Source organism: Mustela putorius, unplaced genomic scaffold, assembly GCF_011764305.1.
Source record: "Mustela putorius furo isolate JIRA1106 unplaced genomic scaffold, ASM1176430v1.1 tig00003853_pilon_pilon_pilon, whole genome shotgun sequence".
NCBI lineage: Eukaryota > Metazoa > Chordata > Mammalia > Carnivora > Mustelidae > Mustela > Mustela putorius.
The window spans coordinates 13,167,440-13,195,145 of NW_025422005.1; the positions used below are offsets into that span (position 1 = coordinate 13,167,440).

General features: G+C 57.6%; 1 protein-coding gene across 1 annotated transcript; it reads right to left on the minus strand.

The window, feature by feature from the left end:
* Positions 1 to 496: 496 nt before the first annotated feature.
* ALDH4A1 (aldehyde dehydrogenase 4 family member A1) lies at positions 497 to 26,989 on the minus strand. The gene is made up of 15 exons (XM_004741341.3): positions 26,841 to 26,989; positions 17,182 to 17,278; positions 16,468 to 16,560; positions 14,065 to 14,112; positions 13,122 to 13,277; positions 11,503 to 11,652; positions 11,349 to 11,423; positions 10,115 to 10,302; positions 7,838 to 7,911; positions 5,939 to 6,135; positions 5,706 to 5,753; positions 4,751 to 4,903; positions 4,052 to 4,173; positions 3,230 to 3,348; positions 497 to 2,756 (listed from the first exon to the last, which is right to left on the minus strand). The coding sequence occupies exons 1-15, from the start codon at positions 26,900 to 26,902 to the stop codon at positions 2,644 to 2,646; spliced, it is 1,695 nt and encodes a 564-aa protein (XP_004741398.1). The 5' UTR covers positions 26,903 to 26,989; the 3' UTR covers positions 497 to 2,643.
* Positions 26,990 to 27,706: the final 717 nt, after the last annotated feature.

Consider the following 27,706-nt stretch of genomic DNA (forward strand, 5'->3'; position numbering starts at 1 on the left):
CCCCCTCTGGCACAAAGCCCCTGGGGAAGCCAGGTGGGGGCGCTGCCAAGGGCAGAGTCTCCATCCCTCCGCACAGCTCTGGGATCCTGCCCCCAACAGCCCCGATCAGTGGGTCCCGAGACAGGGTGGGGTCACGTGGCCAGGAGCTCTTCCTCTGTCCTTTGCAGGCAGCCCAGGACAGTTTCCCCTCCAAGTCAGCCGGCCCATGTGGACTTAGACCCACAGATTCTGGGCACAAGCTAGCTGGCCGTGGTTCCTTGCCGCTCCCCGCCCCACCCCAATTAGTCAGCTGAGGTCTTCCCAAGGCAGGTCAGTGCCATGTATGGACATCTGGGGGGAGGACAGGGAATGGGTTTGGGAATCAGAGTCCCCACGACAGGCCACAGCCTTGGCAAGTCCCTTTACCCCCCTGCACCCATTTCCTCTTCTGTGAAATGGGGGCACAGCAGCGTGCACTCCACCCAGCTGCTGTGAAAAAACAAAGTCCCCCAGAGAAAACGGAACAGAATATAGACTTATTGTAAGGAAACTGCTAACACAATCTTGGAGGCTTGGTAAGTACAAAATCGGCAGAGCTTCTGTGGGCTGAAGGCCCAGGGAAGAGTCACAGCTGAGTTCAAAGGCTGTCGGTTGGCAGAATTCCTTTTTGCTTGGAGGTCAGTCTTTGTTCTATGGAGGTCTTCAACTGATTATACGAGGCCCACCCACAGTACAGAAGACAATGGGCTTTAACCTGGGAGTCCATTGATTTAAATGTCAATCTCATCCAAAAACCACTTTCATAGAAATATTCAGAATAATGTTTAACTAAATACCTGGGCACCGTAGCCCAGCTCAGTTTTCACGTAAACTTAAACCATCAATCACAACATGGTAACGGTGGCTGTTACAATGTATACATGGCTGAATCATTCATTCTGTATTTAGCATTGTTCTAAACAGTTACATGAATTAACTCACTCAGTCGTTGTGACAATCTGCGTGCATGTGTGCCCGTGTGTATGTGTATTATTACCCAGCTCACAGAGAAAGAGACAGATCAGAGGTCGAACAACAACAACTTTCTGGAGGCAGAGAGCAGGATTTGAACCCACCTGACTCCAGAGTTCTCATACCTCCAGCCCACATTCCCAAACCTCAGTGCCCGCCCTTCCCTCCACCACACCGAGGCCCCCACACTCCTGACACCAAGGACACAGAAGCAATATACACCCCACACATCAGCCTTTGTCTGAAGAAGCTGGCCTCCCAGCCCCCACCAGAAAGACCAGCAATCTAAGTAACAAGCATTCACGAGGGTGTCTGCAGAGAGAAGCCCACCGCCACCTCGCAATTTCACATCCGTGGAACCAGGACCACTCCAGCACCTCCCCCCAGGTGATGGCCCTGGCCTCTCCCAGCAGCCATGAGGAACTTGGAAGGAAGCAGAACTACACCCTGTCCCAGCAGCATGCCCACCAGACTGCAGGCCACAGTGTACAACCACGGTGCTTGGGGGACAGCCCTACAGGGGACCCATGCCAGCTGTCCTTGGCAAAGGACCCTTAAAAACTGTCCTCTGAAGTCACCCCTTATCGGTCCCCAGCCCCCTGCGATCCAATTCAAAGTCCCCCAATTCAATCCAATTCTGAGTGTCCCCCAGCTGGCTCTGTCGAAGATCGGGCCGCCTGGGGGCTAGTCCACACAGAGCTACTTCTGTGCCAGGGAGGGAAGGTTCTACGGGGCAATCCTCAGCCCGGGCTGGACGGGAACCCAAGGCTAGTTCTTGGGGCTGGGAGAAGGTGGGAGCAGTCTCCCCAGGCCTGTTCTACCATAGCTGGTGGGGACCGAGCTCCTGCTGGAAGTCCTGGGCCCACACAGGTGGGGAGCCATGAGCCAACGGCAAGCTGAGTTGGCATGAAGGCCCCCCTCCCCAGGGGTTTTACAAAACCACAGCCCAAACGGGAAGGCCCACCCAATCCTGTACCTCAACAGAGAGCCTCTGCTAGCCCCACAAGCCCACACAGAGAGACCACCAGGAGTCACATGGGCCTCCGGAGAACATGGGTGCCCTGGACAAAGGCACAGGGGTGTCTAAGGCACCAGACCAGGCCCAGGTACCCACTGGCCCAGGTGGGCATGGGTCAACTGCTGGGGAGGAAGGTGGGTAGCCCAGACCAGGGAGGGTCAGATGAGCTCGTGCGCCCATGCCCTACAGACACCCTGGGTCATTGCTCCTGGAGCCCTGGAGGAGCCAAGGCCAAGGCCAGGAGTCTCTGTGGATGCTCAGGTTCAACCAAGGGGTCCAGAGCTGCCCCCTGGTCCCTAAGGGATCTTGGAAGGCACTTTACTGCCATTCCCCAGGTGCCCGAGCCACTGGGCCACAGGGCACAGAGAAAGAAGACAGGCAGAGAACCTGCCAGACAGAATCTCCAGGACAGCCGTGGGAGAAGGGGTGGCAGCCCCATTCCCCTCCAGCAGGTCTCAAATCAGAGCTGGCACCTGCCCCTGAGGGGTGTGGGACAGGCCAGGATTTTAAAGCCCAGTTGGGGCAAGGGGGCAGCCCCATGGGGAGCAGGTCGAACGGGCCGGAGTGGGGCGAGGGCTCTGAGGTGGGTTGTCCAGACAGACAGGTGGACAGACAGCAGAGGCACCAGGTGAGGCTCATTGCATGTAGGCGTAGCGCCAATCCCCCAGGGGCTCGTGGGTCTCCTTGATGACCTGGGGCGACGTCCACCGCAGCACATAGTGAGGCCCCCCCGGCTTGTCATTGGTTCCTGTGGGAAAGACAGCTCTGCTTGCCTCCGAAAAGATACGGCAGCCCCGGGGCAGCCCCTGGCAACCCAGCCAAAGGAAAAGGGAGTGGGTAGAGCTGACCGACTAACCGGGCACCAGCAATGGCAATAAGCAGCTCAACAGAAACTAAATGTGTCCACGAGGCAGGGCTCCTGAGCGAGGCCAGGGGAGGCAGGACCCACGTTCCCCAGGGCCATTCGCCCTGCCTGCAAGGGGGTGTCCGGGAGCACCGTGAAGTACGCGTTCCACTGGGAGCCAGGAGCCCTGGGTCTGGCCCTGGCTCTGCGCCAAGGCACCTGGGACCTCAATTTACCTCTCTGTCAAATGGGAAGAACTACCTGCCTTCGCTCCGGCCCACAGTGTTGGCTATTACTCTTAACACTCCTGATGTGAGGGCTGAAGAGTCTTCTGACAAAACTTGCCCCCTGCCCTTGCAGAGGAGGAACCCACTCACCAGAGGCTCGGGCCCCCCCAAAGGGCTGCTGGCCCACCACCGAGCCAGTGGACTTGTCGTTGATGTAGAAGTTGCCAGCTGTGTTCCTCAACAACGCTGTGGCCTCCTGAACAACATCCCTGCACAGCAGGGCAGTGGTCAGAGGGGAGCCGGCTCGCCTGCCCCCCCGCCCCAGGTCTGACTGCCACCAACCAGCGCAGCCCGCAGTGGCTCCCAGATAATGGGGACCGGCCTAGCCCATACCAGCTGCCCAGCTGACAGGATCTGGCCACAGGGCTCTAGACCCCTTGGGCAGGGTCGGAAAGCCTCTGAGCCCCCCCATTCTGGGAAGTGGTGAGTACGCCTCCCTCGCAGGGCTGCCGCAGGAGCTGAATGGGTAGGGGAGGGTCCTGCCACGGGCACTCAGGGAGTGGCCCATCCTGGTCCCATTTTCCTGTCCTCTCCTCTGCCCTGGGGAGCTGGAGGAACCCCCCAAGACCCCCACCCCCCGCCCCCAAGTTCCAATCTCATCTCCACGATCTCGAGGCAGACGGGGCAGCAGCTAGTGCACGGAGGAAGGGAAAGCCAAGGGTTTAGCATTATGGCCTCCGGGCTCAAAGGCACCCTCGGCAGGTGCCTTCTGCGACCCCAGAATATGCATCTCAGTGAAGAGCCCAGGTGCCAGTGTCCCCGTGCTTGGGAAGCCTGCCTCCTTGCCGGCTGGGGTTGAAGTGAGGGGAATGGATGGCATTAGGACTAGGATCCTCATCCAGGAGGTTGGTTGCAGGACAGGATGGGGTGTCCTGACACCAGACCAAGAGCAGAAGGGCGGTGGCCACTCACTTATCCTTGGCGAACACTGCCCCCGTGAGGCCGTAGCTGGTGGTGCTGTCGACCAGCCGCAGCGTCTCCTTGTACTCTTCGTCCGGGTAGACATAGACGGTCAGCACGGGCCCGAAGATCTCCTGACACAAAAGCCCAGGGTCACACCCGCCCTGGACCTGAGCCCCAAGGCCTCCCAGTCCCCCTGCTCTGGTCTCCACTTCTCCCCCGTCTCCCCGGCCTCGGGCCACAGCTCAGCACCTGTAAGAAGGGCCAGGTGCCTCCCACTGCTGGGCTCCTTCCGGAGAGCAACACACGGGTTCCTGCCATGCCAACCCCATCCCAACCTGGCAGGAGGTCCCAGGATACTTTCTCCACGCCAGCCAAACCCCCACCCTGGCAGTACGCGGCACAGGAACAGCCCAGCAATATCACTGTCCTCTGGGCCCTGCACTGCCATCCTGGGCAAGTGCTTTCACCCCTGGAGCCTCAGTTTCTCATCCGCAGCGTCAAAGACAGAGCCCTGGATTGGGGGTCAGGAAGCCGGAAAGCCAGGCCTGGTGCTGTTCTCACTGGGAGGGAGGTACCCCCTTTCCGGAACCTCACAGTCCAGCTGTGGGTCTGGGTAGCACCGCAAGCGGGAAGCCACACACAAGGATCCCACGTGCGCTGGGCTCAGCGGAGTCTCGTCTGTGCCCCCAACCTGCCCGCCCCACTCACTTCCTTCATGATGGGCTCCTGAGGGTCCTGGCTCTCAACGATGCAGGGCTCCACAAAGTAGCCCACGGAGTCGTCACACTTGCCCCCCGCCAGGATGCTGAGGCTGGGGGAGGAGCGGGCGTGCTCCAGCCATTTCTTGATGCGGCTGAAGGACTGCGGTAGGAGGGGAGGAAGGAAGGTCCCAGACTGGCCGGGAGGCTGTGCCCGGCAGCAGGGCCCCCAACACGCTCACCGCAGCATATCTGTCCCCGAAGGGCCCAAATTCTGGCATGGGGGGATGGGGAGAGGGCCAAGCCAGGGTCCGGCCAAGGCACGGCAGAAACAAGGGCAGACAAGCATGCGTGTCTGTGTCTGTGTGTGTGGACCACAATTACACTTACAGAAACGCAACACACACAGGAATGTACACATGGGCATGTGCATGGCCACGAGCCTTCATGCTGACATACCTGTGTATGGGCACGCCTGTGTTAAACACACATACACGCACACGCACGCACACACACACATGAATGCAGACGACGTCCATCTATATACATACGGACACATGTGAACACACATGTGCATGTATGTAGTATGTCATGTATGTGGGTGTGTCTGCTCCTGCCGCTGACCCAGGTGACTGCCTACGCACCAAGCCTGTCTGTGTTCATGGGCACACATGCACACAAGTGTGAGGGCGCGGGCTGTGGCCCCGCAGGCCTGTCTGAGCACGTGTGTAGACCCACACTTAGCAGGGGCTGGTCAAGCCTGGCCGCAGGGAGCAAGCTGTCTGCTTACGGATGTTTCTGCAGGTTTCAAAGCTCGGGGTTGGGGCGTCTGTGCGGCCGTCGGACTGCCTTGCCTGAGGCAGTGGGGCTGGGTGACCCCCATCAAGGCCCCCACATCTTCTCCTCCAACTCCCACCCGGGCCAGGGTCTGCCCCGCCCCCAGAACACCTGTTTCTTGCCCGTACCTTGGCATCAATCACGGCTGAGAAGAAGGTCCCAAAATCCTCTGCTGGCTGGAGGAGGGGAGGCCCCAAAAGAGCTCGAGTGAGTCAGAGTGAGTCACCATAGGCCCAAGACAAAGGGAGCCCCCCACCCCACCCACCCCCGCCGTGCACCCCAGCCCCGCCTCCCCACCCCCCCCACCAGCATCCAATCCCATCAACCTCCCACTGGGCTGTGGCAGGAGGACGCCACTCACATCGCCCACTTTGATCCTGCCATGCTCCTCCAGCAGCCGCCCTTTGATCTGCGGCCACAGTGACCTGGGCACGTAGAGGCGGGAGCAGGCGGAGCACTTCTGGCCGCCGTACTCGAAGGCAGAGCGCAGGGTCCCGCTCACCACGCTGTCCACGTCGGCAGAGCGGTGCACGAAGTGGAAGTTCTTCCCGCCACACTCTGCAGGGGAGGGGGGTGTGAGGGGAGCCCACCTGTGCACAGGTGCACGCAGCCCCAACCCCGGGTCACGGCTGGACAGCGCCCCGGAAGCCGGCGAGCCAGAACCATCTCCCACCCCATGGCTGGGGAAACCAAGGCTAGGGCAGGGGCGTGCCCACCATCAAGGCAGAAGGACCAGGATCCGAGCCTCACAGGAGCCAATCCATTCCCAGAAGCACACACCGCTTTCTCGGCCCCTTCCCGACCCCCAGGCGGGTGAGAGGAGAGGGCAGGGCTCCTCCACTCCACGCTGGCTTCCAGGGCTGGTCCCTCTTTCCTACTCATGGGAGCTAACCAACCCCCCCCCCACCCCTGTTTTCTCAGCCCCGGGGCCCTGGTTCCTCCCTCCCTGAAACACAAGTGACCAGCAGCTCCCAGTCACAAAGCACTAATCACCTGCCAAGCTCTGCTCAAAACACTTCCTGCTTTGTCTCAGGAAAGCCTCACACCAACCCTCTTATCCCCATTTTAAAGACAAAAAAATTGAGTGCCTGGCTGGCTCAGTCTGAAGAGCATGCAACTCTTTATCTCTGGGTCATGAGGTCGAGCCCCATGTTGGGCGCAGAAATTACTTAAATAAAAACTTAAGAAAAAAAAGAAAACGGCGCCTGGGTGGCTCAGTGGGTTAAGCCTCTGCCTTTGGTCCAGGTCATGATCCCAGCCAGGGTCCTGGATTCAAAGTCCACATCAGGATCTCTGCTCAGCAGGGAGCCTGCTTCCCCCTCTCTCTCTGCCTACCTCTCTGCCTACCTGTGATCTCTCTGTCAAATAAATCAATAAAATCTTAAAAAAAAAAAAAAAAACTGAGACACAGAGAGATTAAGTCTGGAGGCTGGGAGGTGTCAGAGAAGTGGTAGTCTCCCTTCCTTGGGGCACAGCAGGAAGGGGGAACAGAAACCCAGATCCAGCGCACTGTTCGCACCTTGTGAAGGGTGGATTGGGGTGGAGATGCCGCCCCTTCCTTGAACCCCCATCAGAGCGCCCACCAGCTCAGGATTGGGTCCACTTTCCCCGTGGGCCCCACTTCATCCATTAGAGCAGGAATGCTGAACCACCAGCCCCTGCTCTGTGGCTGCTGTGCTGTGCTGTGGGACCCGGGACAGCCCTCTCTCAGGGGCTCAGCCTTTTCCCCAAAAAAATCCTGATCCATGGGAGCCTCCACAAAAATGGGGTTCTGTGAGCCAGAGAGTCTGGGAAACACATATCACTCCTGACTCCTAAAGAAATGTCATACCTTTAAAAGCATTAAAGGCTCTGAGAAGTCCTGCAGCGAAGGACTCTGTTTTGCTTCTACACAGAAATCTCCTCAACCATGTGGGTGTTTCTTTGTGGGAACATTCATAGTATTGCTATAAGCCCCAGCCATGCTGAGCTCTCAGGCCCCTGTCCTGCTGCCCTCATAGCACCCCTGGTGTCCAGAATGCCTATGTAGTTCCTTAGTGTTTCATCTGCTGAATGACAAATGAATGAACTACACATTCAAGGGCACAGGCCCCAGGACCTAGCAGAGCTGAGGCTCCACCCCTAAGGCCCCTCCCTGCTCAGCTCCTCCAGGGCTGCCCCCCCAACCCCGCCGTGGGGGCATCACCGTCTTCCTCTTTCATGAGTCAGGGAGGGGTGCCCGGGAGCCACAGGGAGGGCACCAGGGAGAAGGGACCCTCACCTCCGGCCAGGCGTGGGAAAGTGCGGAACCGGTCCAGGTTCTGGGCCACCTGCTTCCACAGGTGTTTGAAGGTGCTGAAAGCAGAGGACAGGGCAAGGATTAGGAAGTGAGGCTCAGGCCCCTGGGACAGTGAGGGTCCTGGGGAGTGGGGAGAAGGCTCTACTAGAGGAAGGGGCCCCAAAGCCCAGCAGGTGGGGGCAGGGGTCAGAGCGAGGGTTGGACAAGAGAACGGAGTAGGCAGGGGCAGCTGGCAGAGTACATTCGGGACCCATGGTGGGGAGCAAAGGTAGGCTTGGCCGCAAGATGAGGCCGACAAGGCCAGGGGCCCCGATTCCGACACTCATGGCCACGGGACCTCACACTCATCACTCAACCTCAAATGGCGCTGCTCCTCGGGGACCTGGAGAGAACGTTCCCACCTGGCAGCGCTGCTCTGCGGTGGCTCCAGGGGGAGTCACGCACCTCGGTCAGTGCCAGACACGCTGCAGGTGCCCGGCGGGGGACAGACACGGCCACGGAGAGTAGCGCCCCCAGCCCAGCACCCCGGCTCCAGAGGCCAAACCAAGGAGGGTCCTGGGAGACGGAGCGCAGGCCCCCACCTCCTCCCCAAGCTCCAAGTGTGACCAACCTCAGCACCACAAAACAATAAAAATGCTAATCACCAGGCAGCCTGCGACACAGTAGCTAATACTAATTTATGACTTTCCTACCTTTACGCCCGCCGCTCATCAGAGCATGGCTAATGGGGGCCAGGCCTGCTCCGCCCGCTAACAGGCAGGGACCCGTGGGGCCCACGCTGGCAGAGGGGGCCTTTTTGGAAAACGGTCCTCCTCAGCAAATTTAATGCTGCCATCACACCCGGCAAAGCCTGGGAAGGGGGGTAGGAGGGCCTGAGGCCGGGCAAGGGAGACAAAGCCACGGCAGGTGTCCCCAGGGTCACCAGGAAGGATCCCCTAGTGCAGACCCTGACATCTCCACTCAGATGACCCTCGGGCACCTCCCCACACTCAAAGTGACCAGCATGGGACTTGTCATGTCTACCCACGCCTTCCAGATGCCCCTCCACCCAGCCCCTGGACTTTCCCATGGACCCCCAGCCATCCACTGATCCAATCCCATGGACACACAATCGCGTCTCCCTGCCACCTGCTCACCTGAACCCAACCCCACCGTCTCTACCCGGGTTTGGTCCTCTGCTGTCCCCTCCTGGACAGGGGTGGCCTCCTCACTCTGGCCATTGGGGACTTATGCACAGAGAAGCCAGAACAATCATCTGGGACAGAGACTATAAAGGCAGGGCCCCAGCGGAGCCAGACTAGGAAAAAAATGACCATGTACGCAGAGGCCCTGGGCTCGCTGAGGCTGGCAGGGATTGGAGAGCACTAAACCCCTACCTCTGGCCAGGGGTGCCCCATGGACACACAGGCCCAGACGGGCAGGTTCTCAAAAGCAGCCTGAAATCTCAAAAAAAATTTCTGCATGAAACCGTCCCAACTTACAAGGTTGGTCCATCTCAGTTAGGGGTCAGAGTAGACAAGGCCACTTGCCAGGTCCAATTAGAGAGCTACTACCACTGGCAGACTCTGCTTGAAAAGAAGCTGCTTCATGAACACCCTGGGTGAAAACCTTTGGTAGCCCCCAATCACCTTTGGGATAAGGTCTAGACATCTCTGTGGGCTCACAGGGCCTTACAGTCATGGGACTCAACCCTCCAAGAATCAGGACTTGCCCACATGTTCACTGGACCTACATACCTGCTCGTTACTGAATAAACGATTGAACCGTTTCCTGCGCCCACTCTTCCCGCGGCCCCGGCACCCCACACTCCAGCCCCACGGAACCACCACCGGCTCCCCAAGCACAGGAGCTTTAGCCTTGAGGTCTTGCACGTGCTGTTCCCTCTCCCACAGCACTCTCCTTACCCCCTCTTTGCTTGGCTATCACCTCTGCCTACATACCACCTCCTCCAAGAAGCCTTCCTGCTTCCTCCAATCCATTCCAAGCTCCCTTGTGCCTGTGGCATCAAAATCAGCACCACCAAACACCTGTAGGCTGCTTCCAGCCTGTGAAGTCCTTCCTCTTGGATCATTCACTGGAACCTCACAATCACCCTGCGAGGTAGGGACCCTGTTCCTCTTGAACAGGTCAAGAAATGAAGGCTCAGAGAGGTGAAGCGGGCCACCCAAGGCCACACAGCGAGTCCGTAGGTATGATCTGTGACTGACCTCTGGCTCCCAGATCGCCATGCCCCCGGCCCACCATGCCCCGGGGACTCACGGCACGCTGCCTGTGAAGTTGATACCGCAGAGGTGCTCCGAGCTGGTGACCGTGTCGCCAAACGTAGGCCCATCAGCTGGCACAAACTGGATGATGTTGGGGGGCAGGCCTGCCTCCCGGAGGATGCGGTAGACGGCATAGCTGGCCAGCATGGCGGTGTCGCTGGGCTTCCACAGGACCACGTTGCCCTGCCCGGGAGGCACAGCAATGACACACAAAGCAGGGGTCACCACCCGACTGTCCCTCCACCCTGAAGCATGGCTATCCCTCAAGTGGAGCCACCAGGCCCTTCGGTAGGCCAGGATGTCCCATGGTTCCAGGTGTCGGGCACGGTGTTCCAAACACCCTCGCCAGTGAAACCACACCCTGCCCCCTCTGTTCCCTCGCTCGGGCTAAGGTCGCCTTCTTCTGGAAGCCTGTACTGACGGGTCCTGCCAGCGCGCATCCGGCAGGTCTGTTCTGGGTGTTTCCACGTCGCTGGGCGCTCATTGGGCATGGCAGGCAAGTGTTCATAGGGCTGTCTCTGCATGTGTCCTGGCTGAGGACACGGGGGCACCTGGGTGTGTGCATCTCTGTGCACAGATGCATGAGGACAGCCCTGGGCAGGAGCAGCCTTGAGACCAGCCAGCTGCCCCATGTGGGGCCCAGGCCCCTGCCACCTGCCAGCCCTCCTCCTTTGCCCCACGAGCCACCCAGACCCTCCAAGAGCATGACTGCATCACCCCCCCCACTTTGGTGGGGGTTCACGAGGGCGACAGCCACCTTCTCCCTGACAAGGGCAGGGGAGCCAGGGACTTGGAAGCCAAGACCAAATCTTTACTGGGTAGTCACTTCCCAGCCTTGAGAGGTCACTTGTAGGGCACACAGTAGACACTAGAAAGGGATCTGCCAACACCGTCAACCTTCCCTGAAGCCCGTACCAGGCCAGACATGTCCCACGTGCGTGTCCCACACAGGTTCCCCACAACCCTGTACTCTGGACTCTCCTACTAGATTTCTACTTTAAGGAGGAAGAAACCACCTCAGGAAGTTCGGGGCCTTGCCTGGGGATTCCCCAGCATGGGGCAGAGCTGGGATCCAAATCAGTCTTGGACCCCAAAGCCTTTCTAGGGGCCCGCACGGCTTCCACCTTCTGGGTGTGTCCCCACAGCCAGGGCTGGGCCACTGCTGTCTGCGGAGGCAGGGAGGAGAGCCGCCCGCCCGCCCCATCGCACCATCCTGGTCATCGTCTCACCATCAAGGCCGGCGCCCCCGCCAGGTTGCCGCCGATCGCCGTGAAGTTAAAGGGGGAGATGGCCGCCACGAAGCCCTGGGGGAGGGAGAGGGGGTGAGGCCAAGCTCTTGGCTTCCTCCAGCAGGCTTCTGCCCACCCCACCACCTGTGGGTACCTCCAGGCCCCGGTACACGACGCTGTTGGTGCTGGGCGGCACGCTGAGGGGCTGCTGGCCCTCTAGCTCCATGGCAAACTTGGCATTGAACCGGAAGAAGTCAATGAGCTCGGCCGCGGCGTCGATCTCTGCCTGGATCACCGTCTTTCCCTGCGTGCAGGACCACCAGAGGGTCAGTGGTGACCGACGTGCCTCCCATCGGCCCTCTGCCAACACCGACTGTGCGCCCACGGTGCTGGCGGCTCTCTTCTCCCCGGGGGAGCAGGTGCCCTCACTGGGAGCACTTGGAACAAACAGCAGGAGGCCTGAAAGCGGCCAACATTTCCTTCACTGCCCGTTCCTCCCGACAGACAGGAGGGCCCAGGGAGGACCTCTGGGCTGCAAGAATGGGTTTTTTTCTGAATCAGGGCAGCCCCTGCTTGGCACAGGGTCACTGTCAACAGCTACCCTGCTCGGGACCTGCAGCCACAGCAGCTAAGACGCCCTGCCTGGCTCTGTGAGGTCACCACACTTCTGAGAAGCTCCTGAGACTTTAGTTCAATAAAGCACCTTAATCTGGCCGTCGAGTGTGTGTGTCACCGGGGACACTGAGGGGCCCACAACCACCAAAGGGGCTGCTGAGAACCAGGAGACAGACCCTTAGCCGGCAAGGAGCTGTCATACCACCTCCGTGCAGCAGAGGGGGCTCTCAGCACAGGACAGGGGTGGGGAGGGCGGGCGGCGGGGAGTGGGGGGTGTGCCAGGTAGGGTGGGGGGTAGGGTGGGGTGGTGGGGAGCTGGCCAGGACCAGGCGACCCAAGAGCCTAAGGCTTCCTCCTGGGGACAGGGAAATTAACCCTCTCCCCCCCAGGCTCCCTTCCCCACTTGGAGCTGCTGGTGCTCTTGGCTCCCCACGCACGCAGTCCGGAAACATCCCTCAGGACCTATGACTGCCGGAAGACCTGCTGTGAGCCCGGGAAGAGGGAGAACAGCTAACTCCATCTCTTCCCCCAAAAAAGCTTGTAAAGAGGTGATACGCACACAGGAACTCACTGTACTCAACAGGACCTGAGCTATAACAGACAAACGAACAGCATGCTATGGGAGCACAGAAGCGGGACGAATCCTTTCGGACAGAGAAGATTCTGGAAGGATCACAGAGGAGGTGATGTCCGGGCAGGAGCTCGAAGGGAAGAGTTCACAGGACAGAGAAGAGAGAGAGCATGCCAAGCAGGGCCACCAGGGAGAGGCAGGGAGAAGGGATGCCTGGGGTCCAGGATCTTGCTAAATCCAGACTGGTGACCTCACAGGCAGAGCAGCCGGCAAGCTGGGCATGGGCTGGAAACAGAGGGCCCTGAGCACAGGACTTGGACATGATTGTCACGGACAAAGAGACCCCGGCGGTTTGTGAGCCTCTGCTAGAGGTGTCAGAAGGGCCCCTTGGAGGGCTGCGGAGGGCTGTGGAGGGCTGCAGAGGGCTGACTAAGCCTAGAGGCTGGCACGGGGTCTCAGGACATCTCTTGGTCTCCAGCACAGAGCTCGTCTCGGCACCCAGAACAGCCCAGCTCAAGGCTACTGTATTGGGTGGTGCGTGACCACAGCCTTCCACCCCACCCCGACGGTGCCCATGGGCACCTCACCTGTCCCACCATGGTCTTGGCCAGGACCTCCGCCCGGCGCGGCCCGCTGAGCATGTCTGCCGCCTTCAGGAAGATCTGGGCCCGGTCTGCAACGGGCTTCAGGTCCCACTCTTTCCTGGCGGCCAACGCAGCCCCAATGGCTTTGTTGAGTACACCCTAATGAAGAGGAACAGGTTCAGGGCTGTCTCCCACTGCAGGAAGGGCCCCAGGGGAACAGGCAAGGGAGACTGGAGGTCACCCTCCACCCAGGGACCCGTGGCTCCCTTAGCCTCAGTGCTCCCCCCGCCCCCACATACACAGTAGCAAACACAGTGTCCCACCTGGCAGCTCACCCCAGGCTCTGGGCCTTTCCTGTGGCCATCTGGAGGTCTGAGGGACCTGCCAGGAAGGTCTGCATGCCAGGGACTTGGCAGCAAGTCCCCCAGCTGATAAGCTAGCTCTGCTTTCTCTTGTGGTCTCCTTGGGGCCTCACCTTCTTCCCAGGGCCCCCAAGCCCACCAGCCAGAGCCTCCAGCCCTCAAGGTCAGGTGCACAGAACCATAGCCTGAGACTTTCAACCTGACACCAGCATGCCCTCGCTGCCCCATGAGGCCAGCTCCTAGACCCCCTGCCACGGGGGCACCCCAACCCCTCCAACTGCCCCCAACGATGCTGACCCTCTACCTTCCCATCCTTGGTGTTTCCAGTGTCCCTGACTCAGCCTTACAGAATCTACACCCCTTGGAAACCAGGCTGCCTCATGGCCAGAGGCATGTCGGGGGGATGTCAGCCCTGGCCCGTGCAGCTCTCATCTGGCTTGAATGAACCCCCGGGCGGGCCGGGCTGTGAAAGACTCCGCCCACCACAGCCAGAGAGGGAAGCAGACACTGAAGCCCGCCTCCATGCCAGCAGCCAGAAGGCAACAGAGGGCCAGCAGCCCAACCCGAAGTCACCAGGGCCTTACCTTGTCTGCATAGCAGAACTTGGCCACCTTGTGTCCGTGGTTGAAGGGCTGCCAGATGAGAAGAGAGCGAGATCACCGCCCAGCCGGGAGATGCCAGGACAGGTGGGCACGTGGCCGGCCACAGAGCTCACCTACCAGGCAACAGCCCTCAGCACCCTCGCCCTCTCCCCTCCGATTCCCACATCCGTCTCTCTGACTAAGGGTTACAAAGCACCTGCGGTTCGGTGAGTAAGTCCATCCCTGCTCTGGAAGGTTCACAGTCCCGGAGAAAGGCATGGACCACACAGTCTTTCAGGGCAAGTGTGGACTTTGTGGCCAGACAGACACGGGTTCACTTCCAGCTCTGCCGGCTGGAGGCCGGAGTAAAGTGAGTTCCCCTTTCCACGTTTCCCTCTGTGGGAAATGGGGACACTCCCCACCCCACCCCACCCCCGCCTCACCGCATGGGGAGTAGGGCCAAGTGGGTTCACAGGTGAAAATGCCGCCGGAGCGGGTGTGGCTCGCAGCTGGGGCTCAGGTGTGGGCACGGTCCCCTGCGAGGCCCCACACGATGCGTCGGAGTTGAGACCCGCTCGGGATTTCTGCGGTCCCCCCAGAATGCCTCTCTAGCCCCTGGCCCGGGACCCAGATACACTCATTGAAAAGACCCTCCACAAACATTTACAAACAGAACCCAACAGTGCCAGACGCTCGCGTGAGCAACAAGACAGGGAGAAATTTCCCTTCTTTCCACCATACTTCAACACTTTTGCCACCGAGCAGTCTGCCCATGGGCCGTTTGCGGCTTTCCTTTCTAACACGGCAGCCACAAGGCATGTGCCTGCTGACATTTCAACCCCATTCCTCAGCCACACCTGCCAGATTCCACGGGCTGGACGGCCACGCACCGCCCATGGCCACAGTAGTGGGACAGCATGCAGATACTGGTCACCAGAACTGCAGAAAGTTCTACTGGGTGGTGCTGGTCTAGGGCTCAAGACAAAGTGGCCCTTTGCCCCTCATTCCAACCACCAGCAGAGTCACCTGTATCCTGTCCGCCCCCGAGTCTGGCATGTCTTGTGATGCTCAGGGCCTGAGGTGGCAGCTCGGACCCTGGCCCTTTGACCCAGCACATCCCCATGGACCGCAGCTCCCTGACGCCAGCAGCCACGTGCCAGCCACTGCCTCCCATGCCTCGGCTCCCCCAGTTCCCATGTGGCCAGGTCAGTGAGGCACCACAGGCCATGAGAATGGAAGTGCCCGCCCAGAGGGTTATCGGAATCCTAGCTGGCAGGTGGCACAGCGCTGAGGGGCCGGGTGACCTGCGTGATGTGGGGCTGTGCTCCCAGGGCTCCGGGTGTGGTGCCCTCTGGTTGCTGACCCAGTAGTGGGCGCTCTGGCCTGCACGGAGTGACATGTGCAAAAGGCATCCTTTGGGCATGAGCTGAGACTCAGGCAGTTTGTCCTGATGCCCTCGGGAGCAATTTCTCTCCGGGCCCCCTATGGGGAAGGGCTGTACTTCTCCCAAGGTGCAGCTGGAATTTATTTCGAGAACACTCTGACTGGTGTAAGTGACGTGCTGGCTTCCCTGCGGTCACCAGGAGGCCTCAAGGCAAGCCCAGGCTGTCTCCTGCACCCAGGGCTCCACGGTTCTTTCTATGACCAGAGGCCGCAGGGAGATGACCCCACTGCACTTTGAATTACCATGCCCCTTCCAAATCCTCCCCAGAAAATGCACCAGAATCAACACCAACAGGGTGTGGTTCTGGAGAACAAGGATTAATCAGTCCTATTCCAGATCTAACTGTGCCACCCTAGCTGGGTCATTTAGTGTCTCTGAGCCTGACCCTTGATCTCCAAAATGGGCAGCTAACTCCCCTGCTCTTCCTCCCTCAAAGAGAAGTGGCAAGAGAGGAGCCCCTGCAGATGGGCAGACCTCTCAGATGTGTCTGTAGGAGTGTGGCTCCAGCTGGAGGACTTCTAGGAGGAGGGGACACCTGGCCGGACACCAGGCCCACGCCCTGGCGGCTCGTCTCGGAGGAGCTTATCTTCCCCGAGAGCAGCAGTTCCAAAATAGAGGGCAGGGCTTTGGAGACTGTCTGATTCTCTGGAAGGATTATCTTCAATCCTGCCATTCTGCCCTTCCTCTCTACCCTCTAGGTGGCCAATGGGTCCACCTTTCTAAAAAGACAGCAAAGCCGGTGGCCATCACCGTTTTAACTCCCTCTTGACTGGTGTGAAATCAGCATCTTTCATGACAAGACCCCCAAGACTATTTTTGGAGGTTTTATACTGGCGCACAGAATTCAAAATCAGGGAACCGACTATAAACTCTGCAGGCAGAGAGTCCCGTGTGATCTGCTGCCCGAGAGACGGGACCCCAGGTTCGGGGAGAAACTGAGCCCCACCACCCACAGGACTCACCGACACCTGGTACCGCACATCTGACGTCCACACCTCCTCGTCCCCCACCACACATGGAATGGCTTCCGTCCGGCCCTTCAGGTCCTTCAAGGCCTGCAGAGGGGACATCTGGGGGGTTGGGTATTTCCTCCCCGCTCTCTGCCCCACCTAAAAACCCCAGGGGCAGAGCGTACTAACACAGATCCCCAGGCAGGAACAGAAATACTGAAGGGCCAGGTTCTGAGGCCAGAGAGCATCTGCTCTGCTCAGGGGGGGGCAGCAGGACTCAGCCCCCCTCCACCGTCACTTCCTGTCCTGCTGGAGGGGAGGCCAGTGCTGTCAGGGCCTCGAATTATAAACAGAAGAGAAAACCCCGCATCTGAAACGTACATGACATCTCACGATTTTTAAAATGCTGACAATTAACGGGACAACGTTTGTAAGTAGAAAACAAACGTCTGTGGGCTTACCATCCCTAACCTGGAGGGAGCCCCAAAAGTGTCCAGACCCCAAAGTGGCCTGGCTTGCCACCCCCCGCCCCCCATGCTGCCTCCAGCCTCTCCCGTCCTCCAGACACATGGCCATCCCTGATCTGGTCTCCTTCCAAGGCTGGAGGCAGGCACATCAGCAGGTGAGGGCTGTAGGCACAGAGAGGCATCCTGGAGGTGCTGCTGGAGGCTGTCCTCACGCCACCCCCTACTCCCACTGGGTGCCCCTGCCCCCACCGGCCATTACCTTTTGTAGCGCATCTCGCTCGGGGCTGCCCCGCGTGAATGCCAAGACCGGCTCGTTGGCCACCTTCGGTAGGGACGACGTGTGCTTCCACCACAGCCTGGGGTCCAAGGGCAGGGAACAGAGGCAGACAGGTCAGTGGTGGCCGCCACCAGACCCGGCCCCTCTATCTCCAGTGGGGAAGGGAGATGTTCTGGGTTGGCCCAGGATTCTGAAATCCAGAGCAAATATAGAACTGGGGGGCAAGAACTAGCCCTGGGGTCCAAAATCCAAGTTCCAGGCCCAGACCTGCCCCTGTGTGTCCTCGGGTGTGTGAGACCTGCCTCCTCTGGGCTGGTTTCTATATCTACTAAGTGAGAACCATCCTACGAACCCACAAGGCCGTTTGAAGCTTAAGTTCAGTCAACACAAAACTACTTCTAAGTGTTTTTTACATGGAGAGACGGTGGACTCTCCCGTTCCTTCCCCACAATGCAGCCCTTATCCCAAAGGGCCCCAAGTGACTGCTTTCTCTGGGCTGAAAAGGCAGCCTGTTCCAGAGCTCAGCCCCTCAGAATGGGACCCGGCTGGGATTCCCTTGGCACCAAGGGCTGAGCTCCCGTGGGCAGGAACATTCAATGTGGGCCAGGAACTTGGAGGAGTGCCCTGAGTTCAGCTCACAGCCATGGGGAGGTGGCTATCGGGGTTCAGGGTCTGATGCCAGGGTCCTGAGTTTCAAGAGCTCTTCATCCTGGAAACCTTGCTCAGTCTTGAACCTTAGGACCTCACTGACGGATGGGTCCTCCAGGCCTCTGTGTCACTTGGGCAGTGACTGCTGCAGGGCACTTTTTATTCCTTCTCCCTGCGAAGGGGTCTGGAGGCTCACAGACCCAGTCTAGAAGGCCTGGAGGAAGGACAGGAAAGCAGGGGCCATCAGGACTGGCCCTTCATTCATTCTAGAAGGTTCCTGGGTATCTGCTATGCCTGACGCCGCTGAAGACACGGGGGACAGAGCAGTGACCATGATACCAAGGCCTCGGGCCGCATGGGCTGCACAATTTCTTTCCCCTTGGTGCCCCAGGCTTCGAAGAATGAGGAGGTGGACCAGCAGTGGTGGCAGCAAAGCAAGGTTAATGACATGATAGCAAAGAGATGGCACAAAGCTCCAGAGGAGGGAGGGGACTGAGAGGGTTACCACCAGTTTCTAAGTCCAGCGGTTTTTACCCTGCCTGCCGGTAGGGCGGCTGTTTTAATGTGATTAACACTCTCTGAGCCTATCATCCAATCAGTTTCTTGTCCTCTACCTATCACGGTGCCAGTGCCGAAAGGATGGAGGGCCCCCTCCGGGAGGTGTAAAATCCTTTTTTTTTTTTTTTTTTTTTTTTTTTTTTTAAAGATTTTATTTATTTATTTGACAGAGAGAAATTACAAGTACACTGAGAGGCAGGCAGAGAGAGAGAGAGAGAAGGAAGCAGGCTCCCTGCTGAGCAGAGAGCCCGATGCGGGACTCGATCCCAGGACCCTGAGATCATGACCTGAGCCGAAGGCAGCGGCTTAACCCACTGAGCCACCCAGGCGCCCCGGTGTAAAATCCTTTTAAGGGTAGTTTCCTCCTAGGGTGGGAGGGCCCCTCCCATTCCTACCTGCCTTTCTTCCAACTACCCTGCATCCCAAGCAGCTGACTTCCAGGGCGGACCATGGCGAAGAACACGGTGAGGACAGGGGGTGAGAGAACAAGTAAGGGGAAGGGCAGGGCTGCTCCAGCCAAGGTGATCACGGAGGGCCTCTCAGGGGAGGTGTCCTCTCCGAGCACCATCTGGGATCTGAGAACTGGGAAGAGCATTCCAGGCACAAAGGAGAGCAAGTACAAAGGCCCAGAGCAGGAAACCAGACCGGAAGCACTGAGAGGTCCTGGGCGGTCCCGGAGGGAAGAGGGCAGGGCCAGGGACGGGTTGCCCAAGATTTTGCCTAACGGCTCTAGGTGAGGTAGGCCTTCTCCCTCCTGCCCCACCCCACCTCCCAGGCAGCACCCACCCCACCCCAGGAGGCCAGTCACATTCCTCAGGCCCCACCCATCCCCTAACCAGGGCTAGAAATGTGGGGCTAGCCCAGCCTCCCACCAGCCCTTCCCTTGGGTTACTCTCAGGAGCCAGGGAGACAATCACACAAAGCTACCCCCATAAATTCAAGTCCACACCGACTACCCCCCCAACCTAGAGCTGGGGAGGAACAGAGCCTCCACACCAGTCAGGGAAGGGGGAGGGGCACGTACCCCCAGGGGCCCTCTGGAAGTTTCCAGCAGCCGCACATCACCTGCAAGCAGTCAATTAGCTATAGCCAGGAGGGGGCCCGCTGAGGAGGGGTGTGGGCTGGGAGCCTGGACCCCACTCGTGGGGCATGCAGAAAGCCCAGCTCCGTTAGCAGACAGTTATGGGACCAAAACCCCCACGGGCTCCAAGACATCCGTCCACTATGAGAAACTCGGCAGGTCTCAGATTGCCCACCTGAAAAGTGGGGGCAGTCCGTGTGCCCTTCAGGGGCATTGTGAGGTTAAAGGTGCTCGCCTTTCCTCACCCCTCGGGCTTTGTGCTTCTAAGAATACTGTCTTCTTAGATGCGTCTCACAGATGTGTACGTACACACACCCAGAACGTTACCACACCGGGCCAGGTGTTCAAGGGCAAAATGGTTCTCAGACACCCCCCAGGTCACAACAATCGGGCCGGCCTGGGCACTCACTAGACAGTGCTGGAATAAACTTAGCACCGCATTCCACCCAGCCTAAAATGCAGCAGCTGCCAGGGAACCCCGTTCCCTCCCAGGCAGTGTCAGATGCAGAAGTCCTGCATTCTCTCTCTACCTTCCCTACGGCCGAGGCCCACTGTGACCTCAGGATCATCACACTCCCCGCTGGCTTCCCCTCTGCCTGGAAAGTCTCCAAGCCCCAGCCCAGCTGCTCATCAGTCCAAATGTGGGGAACAGAATTCAGAGATGAGCCTGAGTCAAATCTGAAGCCAAAAATAACCCGAGGACACCTGACAAAACCAACCCCCCCCCCAACCTTTTGTTTTGGCTCATGGGCCATGTGGGATGCGCACGAGCTCTTCCCTGGGCTCTGGAGAGGCAGAGAAGAATCACTCACAGAACCTGGAGCCTCTGCGAGGGTCCGCTTGAGGCCCTTCCAGGCGGGACTCATTCCTTTCTCGTGCGCACACTTTCACCGCACATCTCAAGGGCACAGAGACAGCTTGGTTATCACCAGTGACACCTGCCTACTCGGTGGCTTCTCATCTCTTCTCCAACAAAAAAAAACTGGAATCCTTCCTGAGGCCTCCAGGCCTATTTCCCTCACCCCTCCCCAGTACCCACTTTGCCGCGATCCAACCACCCAGGCCTTTCTGGAGTCCCCTCCTCTGGGGACGCCACCCTCTGGCGCATGGAAGGGGCCGTGTATCAGGTCATCTCAGAGCCTACGCTCTGGTCACAGCACCACCAACACTGCTCTGCCTGTCCGTGGCTCCTGCCGGGCTGTCAGCCACCACCCCCCGACCCCGACGGCGCCACTCACCCACGGACACCCCACCTGGCCCTCGGGAGCACTAGAGAAAAACCTTTTAAAACAAAGAACACCCTGATAAACCTTTTATCAGACTCATCAAGAAAAAAAAAAAGAGGGGGGCAGACAAAGAGAAAAACAAGGAACACCCAAAGTGTTGTTGGAACAACGACAGGCCCCCCCGGGACTGGACTCCCAGGCCAGTGCTCTTCTGCTAACACCTGGGGCTGGATGCAGGTCCCGAGTGCCTGGGGTCAGGGTGAGCAAGCACGAGGAGAGGAGGAGAAAGGAAACTACCCTTGCTTCATTCAGCTTCCAGACTTTCCCAGCTGTTATCTAGGACCTGATAAGGCCAATCCTCCTTATCGTAGAGATAAGGGCGGTGAGCAGAGAGAAAGTGCGGGGCCCAGGCAGATTCAGGCCAAGCTTTATTGCCCCAGAACTTTATTGCCCCAGAAATATCAAGGAATACAGATTAAGTGCTTACAACAGGCCTGGCGAGACACCAAGTGATTATCTCCTGAATCCAGCTCTGATTGCAGGAGAAAGAGGCCTGGATTACTATTACTATTACGGATGAGAAAACCGACTTCTGGGATACTGATGCTCGCGCTGGCTCCAGGGCACAGCTCCCCGCCCCACAGAGCGGCACCTGAACCCAGGGCCTCCTCCCTCACACGGCAGAAGCACCTGCCGCCTGTCAAAGAGACCCAAGCAGCGGGGCGCAGGGCATGGGCTCATCCTCCTCTTCACCCAGCTTGTGTCTCCTCCCTCCCAGCATTTCCCAGCTCACAAGAGAGTGGGGCGGTGGTTTGCTGTTCGTGGGCACTGTCTACTCCGTGCCAGGAAAGGAAAGGTGGGGGCAGGGTAGGAAACCCCCAAGATGGGCCGCTGTCTGCCCCCTCCCCAGGGTGGGTCAGCAGGGTCTACCCCAACAGAAAGAGTTCTGCCTCCGCGTCATTAGTGAGGACAACGGAAAGGCACCGAGGGCACCCGAGCTCCACACCTGCCTCCATCATCCCTGTGCTGGCTGGGACCCTCATGTCTGAATCTTCCTGGTCCAGGGTGATCACTCGGGATAGCCCAGGACTGGGGAGAGGGATCAAAACTATAGAGTGACATTGTTGGGGCACCTGCATGGCTCTGTCCATTAAGCAACTGCCTTGGGCTCAGGTCATGACCTTAGGGTCCTGGGATAGAACCCCAAGTCGGGCTCTCTGCTCAGCAGGGAGCCTGCTTCTCCCTCTCCCTCTGCTCCCCCTGCTTGTGCTTTCGCCCTCTGTCCAATAAAGGAGTAAAATTAAAGGAAGAAAAAAAAAAAAGCAACACTGTCCAGGAACAGATACTCTTCAAAGTGGTTTGTGTGTATGAACTCATCTCCTCTCAAGGCAATCCTAGGAGAGGGCTACTACTGTCTTTACCGCCTGGGAAAATGACGCAGGAGGGAGGCTGAAGAGCCTTCCCAGGACCACAGAGCTGCTAAGAGGTGGGGCCAGAATCCACCCCACGCTGTCCTCTGGGCCGTTCCAACTGCAAGCATCCAGCACCTACTATGTGCCGGGCCAGGGTGGGGGGGTACCAGAGGAAGGTGCTCAGGGAGCACCAGGGACAACCGCAGCCCAAGTGGGTATTCCGTCAACCTCTGAAGCCAGTATTAGCATCACTTCGTGCTGCTAGTTACCTAGTGTGCGGCTAGTGACTTAGTGAGCCCCTGTCACACCATCTCGAACCCTTCTGCTCCGCGGCGGATGGGATACTCCCCATTATACAGACAGGACAATGAAGGGCCAAAGGAGAGCCACACCACTAACGCCACAAAGCGCTGGGTGTGGGCTCACCAAGGGGACAGGGGAGAACATTCCAGGCGAGAGGCACTGCCTGGGCTCTGCTAGGAGGACTGAGAGCAGAGCTCATGTCCAGGAAGCAACGGGATGGGCCAGCCCCCTGCCCAGCACAGCCTGGGATGGGCCAGCCCCCTGCCCAGCCCAGCCTGTGCCCATTCCAGGGACAGGCAGGCTGGGACATGTGTTGGGGAGATCTGAAATGCTGCAAACTAAGCAGGTAGGTGGGCTGCGAGGAGTGACCCAGGACTCTTGCAGGGGACAGGACGGTAGCCAATTCCAGCCCACCCACCCCTGATGGTGGGGGGACCCCTGGCACCTAGCAGCATCTGGTACAAAAATAATAGAGAAAAATTCACCATTAGTATAAACCTACGATGTGCCTAGGCTACTTTTTTTTTACTTATTAAATCTATACCTAAATATAAATCTATATTTAATATCTATATTAAATCTATACATAAATATCAAATATACATATACATAAATATAAATGTATCTTGGTTCTTTCCAACAAGAATGTGCAGAGACCTAACTGAGGATAACCCCCTGATAAAGTCAACAAAATAGAGAAAAAACCAGGTCAGGGCCCAGGGAGACAGGAGGCAGTCAACTGGGGGCCTGGTGTTTACTAGATTAAAGCCTTAGACAAGCTTTCCTTAATTTTCAAGGGCTTTAGGTGTTTAATCCGCGAAATGGGGAATAGTAATGCCTATAAAACTATCACAGGCTGCTAAGAAGCTCAGTAAAATAATCCACGTCATTAAAAGGTACGAGGTCATGGAGATAGTAAAATGGACAAGTCTATGAAATAAAAATAAACTACAAAAAAGTGTTTGCAGATGAGCCCACCATTATACTGTTGGGATTGTTTTTATTTTAAGCGTATATATTTATGGAAAGTTAAAAGGATATTAATCGAAGGGAGGGCAGTGGTTACTTCCATGTGGTGAGATTCTAGGTCATTTTCATGTTTTTTGCTTTATCTGCACTTTTTCCAAAGGACACACGTTAATTAAAAAAAAAAAAGAGAGAGAACGCATGAGGGTGCCTGGGTGGCTCCGTCGGTTAAGCACCAAACTCTTGATCTCAGCATTGTGAGATCGAGCCCCACACTGGGCACGGAGCCTGCTTGGGATTCTCTCACTCCCTCTCCACCAATCATGCATGTGCACCTATATGCTCTCTCTAAATAAATAAATCTTTAAAAAAAAAAAAAGGCGGGGGGAATGCATGATTAGGAGTATTTTTAGAGGGGGGATGCCTGGGTGGCTCAGTTGGTTAAGCGGCTGCCTTCGGCTCAGGTCGTGATCCCAGAGTCTTGAGATCGAGTCCCACATCGGGTTCCTTGCTTGGCGGGGGGCCTGCTTCTCCCTTGGCCTCTGCCTGCCATTCCACCTGACTGTGCTCACTCTTTCGCTCTGTCGCTCTCTCTCACAAATAAATAAATAAAATCTTAAAAAAAAAAAAAAAGGAGTATTTTTAGGGGTGCCTGGGTAGCTCCGGCTAGGTGAAGTGTCCAACTCTTGATTTCAGCCTAGGTCATGATCTCAGGGTCATTAAGGTGGAGCCTGCTTAAGGTTCTCACTTCCTGGGACACCTGGCCCGCTCCAATCGGTTAAGCTTTTTGGCTTAGGTCATGATCTCCGGGCTAATAAATAAAATCTTAAAAAAAAAAATTTCTCTCTCCCTCTGTATCTCCCCGACACCTTTAATAAATAAATAAATAAATAAAATTTGGGGGCAAAAGTTTTTGTGTTTTTTTTTTTTTTAAAGATTTTATTTGACAGAGGGAGAGAGGGAACACAGGCAGGAGGAGCGGGAGAGGGAGAAAGCAGGCTTCCCACTGAGCAGGGAGCCCCACACGTGGCTCAAGATCAAGACCCCGGGATCATGACCTGGAGGAAGGCAGATGTTTAATGACTGAGTCACTCAGGCACCACCCCCAACAAAAAAAAAAAAAATGTTTTTTTAAAAAATCAGTTGAGATTCCTGGCACTCCAGGCAAAAAGGGAAACACTATGAACATCATCACCCACACCAGGTTCCTCAAAAGAGGTGATTTTCCTCAGCATTAGTTCTATGAACAGGACACGGAGAGATACTATTAAACATGTTCTAAACGGTTTCTCCATAAATGGCCCAGGAGCATCCTAAATATTAGTTGAATAAACAAAATAATGGCCCAACATCAGACCTGTTTTTCTAGCATAACGGCTATCTGCTAGGAGCAATTTTGGCCTCAGAGACGTTGGACAGTGTCTGACATTCCTATATGGACGGTGCCAACTGTGGAGTGCTCGTGGTGTCTTGTGGGCAGAGGCCAGGAAAGCTGCCGAACATTCTCCAAGGCCCAGGACAGCCCCTAACACACAGGGTTACCCAGCTTAAAATGTTAACAGTGCCAAGGTTGAGAAACCCTGTCTGGGGCTCTGGGCCAGCTGCTCTATCGAAAGAGGTAACCTGAGCCTTCAGATCTGGTTGCAAAAAATGCTTTAGCTCCACTCGGGAGGCTCTGAAATTAAGAGCAGGAAGCGGGAGCCTGACTGCGATTTTAGCTCTCCATTGTTTTTAACTGTCAGATCAGTTTCCCATCTGTAAAAATAGGGATAATACAGTGCTTACCAGCACACTGCCAGGTCTATGGTTCTTGATCGCTTGATAGAGATTACTGCTATTGTAAGCTTTTTTTTTTTTTTCCCTAGAATATGGATTGCTTTCTACCAGGTATTATAGGTTTTTATGGCTAAGCCTTCTCCCCCGCACCATTAAACTGAAAACTCACCGAAGTCCCCATCCACGTATAAGTCCCCTGGGTACCCCTCTCTTCCAGGGTTTAGCACATGGCACATGGTAGGTGCTCAGTAAATACATGAATTTATGGTCTTCCTCCCCCATGGTCAGGAGTGGGGGTGGGGGCGGAGGTTGGTGTCCGAGTCCAGGGAGAAGCTTGCAAAAGAGATTGCACTTAAGGTATGGCAAGTGACCCCCAACCTTGGCTTGGGAGAGAAGTCCTCCCCCATGTGCTCTTCCTGTGCCCTTACCTATGAAGCCCCCACCCACAAAGGACACCCAGAAGTGTTGAAACTGACCCATGCCCAGGGCGCGCCCCCCCCATCCCTTGGGAAACTGATTAACTCAGAAAAGGCATAGCTCAGCAGGGAGACAGAGTTGGTCACAGTCCTAGGGGTCAGGCAAACAAAACTCAAACTGGGGGCGGGGGCTGCCCAGCCCTGAAAGAGAGGCCCACGGAAGTACCTGCCTGTCAGACTGAGCCTCTCTGGGACAGGGTCTGTGCTCTGCCTACCTTCCTCCACCCTCCACCTAGGGCAGAGGGGGTCTAAGAACATGTCACTGAGAGGCACCTGGTGGCTCAGTGGGTTACGCCTCTGCCTTCCGCTCAGGTCGTGATCTCAGGGTCCTGGGACTGAGGCCCACATCGGGTTCCCTGCTCACTGGAGACCCTGCTTCCCTTTCTCTCTCTGCCTGCCTCTCTGCCCACTTGTGATCTCTCTCTCTGTGTCTGTCAAATAAATAAATAAAAAATCTTTTTTAAAAAGAAAAAGAACATGTCACTGAGTGGGCACGGGTCCAGGAACCCAACTCCACCGCTGGGGCATTTCCAGGGCTGATCTACCCCAAAACTGCACCTTGCTTTCCTCACCTGTAATTCGGAGTATCTCCCGCACAGCTTAAAAGAGAGTGATAAACGACTCTCTGCGTAATAATAACTGGGCCTTAGGTGCCAGGCACTGTTTGATGCACTTTCCGTGCAGTGTCTCTCTCTCAGCAATCACAGTGCGGCATGCATGGAGCCCCTCGCCCAGCGTCTGGCCCATTACAAGCACTCCCAAGTATTACTCTTCCACCTACCGGGAGGAAGGGTCCCTTTTCTGCCCAGGACTTAATTTGGAAAAGGGAGAAGAGGAAAGAGCAGTCCCGGTAGAAAGGGGACAGGAGACTCAGGGACTCCCAGAGGCGAGTCTTGAATGTGAGACCGTGGGAGGGGGGCTGAGAAGCGCTGGGCAAAAAATCGAGATGCACTCTGTCGGTGGGTTCCCTGGGAGGAGGAAGACGCGCGCGAAGAAGGTGACTTTCCGAGCGTGGGAGCCAGGAGGGGTCCACCTCGCGGAGGAGACCGGGGAGTGGGTCGCAGCGGGAGGAAGGCCTGGGTGAGGGGCAGAAGGCCAGAGGAGGCGACCCCCGGCGTGGGGAGCCCTCGCGATCGCCGCGGGCATCTGGCAGGAAGGGGCCCCCAGGCCCGCCGCAGACCCGGGGCGCACTCACCCGGGTTCCCTCCAGGGGCGGGCCAGCAGGGCACGGCGGAGCGCAGGCTGGAGCGACTGCATCTCGAGCTCGCAGCGGAACTGTTCGCACACGGTGAGCCCCGGAGTTGCTCACAGACCTTGAGCCCCGGGCGCGGCCAGAAGGCGGAGCCCCGCCCGGAGCGTACGACCTTGGCGGGAGGGGGGAAAGCGGATCACGGGGCAGTCTTCCGCGTCAGACTCACCCGAAAAGCCTCCGTGCTTCCTCTTAGTAATGCGATCACTCTGATTAGAAGGCACTGGAGTTGCAAGTAGGCGAACTAGGACAAGGCATCCCAAAAGGGAAGCTTTGGTATTTACACGTTTCCCCCTCGTCTTTTATGGTATGGCCCAGCCGCCCTGCGGGGGGCGGGGAGTGGAGGGGCGTGAGCCCCCTTGACCAATCAGAATGACACACCGAAGACTGTGAGCCAATCGGATGGGCGGTCCTCCTGTAGCCCTCTCCGGGCGTGGCGGAAAGAGCCAATGAGAGAGCCGGAATGGGACAAGTGTCAGGAGCCGCGGAAGGACCGCGGGTCGGTGAGTCAGGTGTGGTGAGCGTCCCGGACTGACGGTTCGGTCTCCCGTTGGCCGAGTGGCCATCAGACTCTTGGACCCCGTGGGGCCACACCGCGGCCAGCCCCGTGCCTCCACCCGGGGGGCAGCAGCCCCTGGGATGAGCCCACAGACCCTGCCTCTCCAGCCTCCGCCTGGTGGGCACCCACCCACCCTGCACCTCCGGTCCTGGCGCTTAGGTAAATCGGCCTGCTTCCTGGCCAACTAGGATCAGTGAGAGAGAAAACCCAGCCGGTCCATGCTTAGCTTTTCCTTCAAAGCCCCTGACCTCGT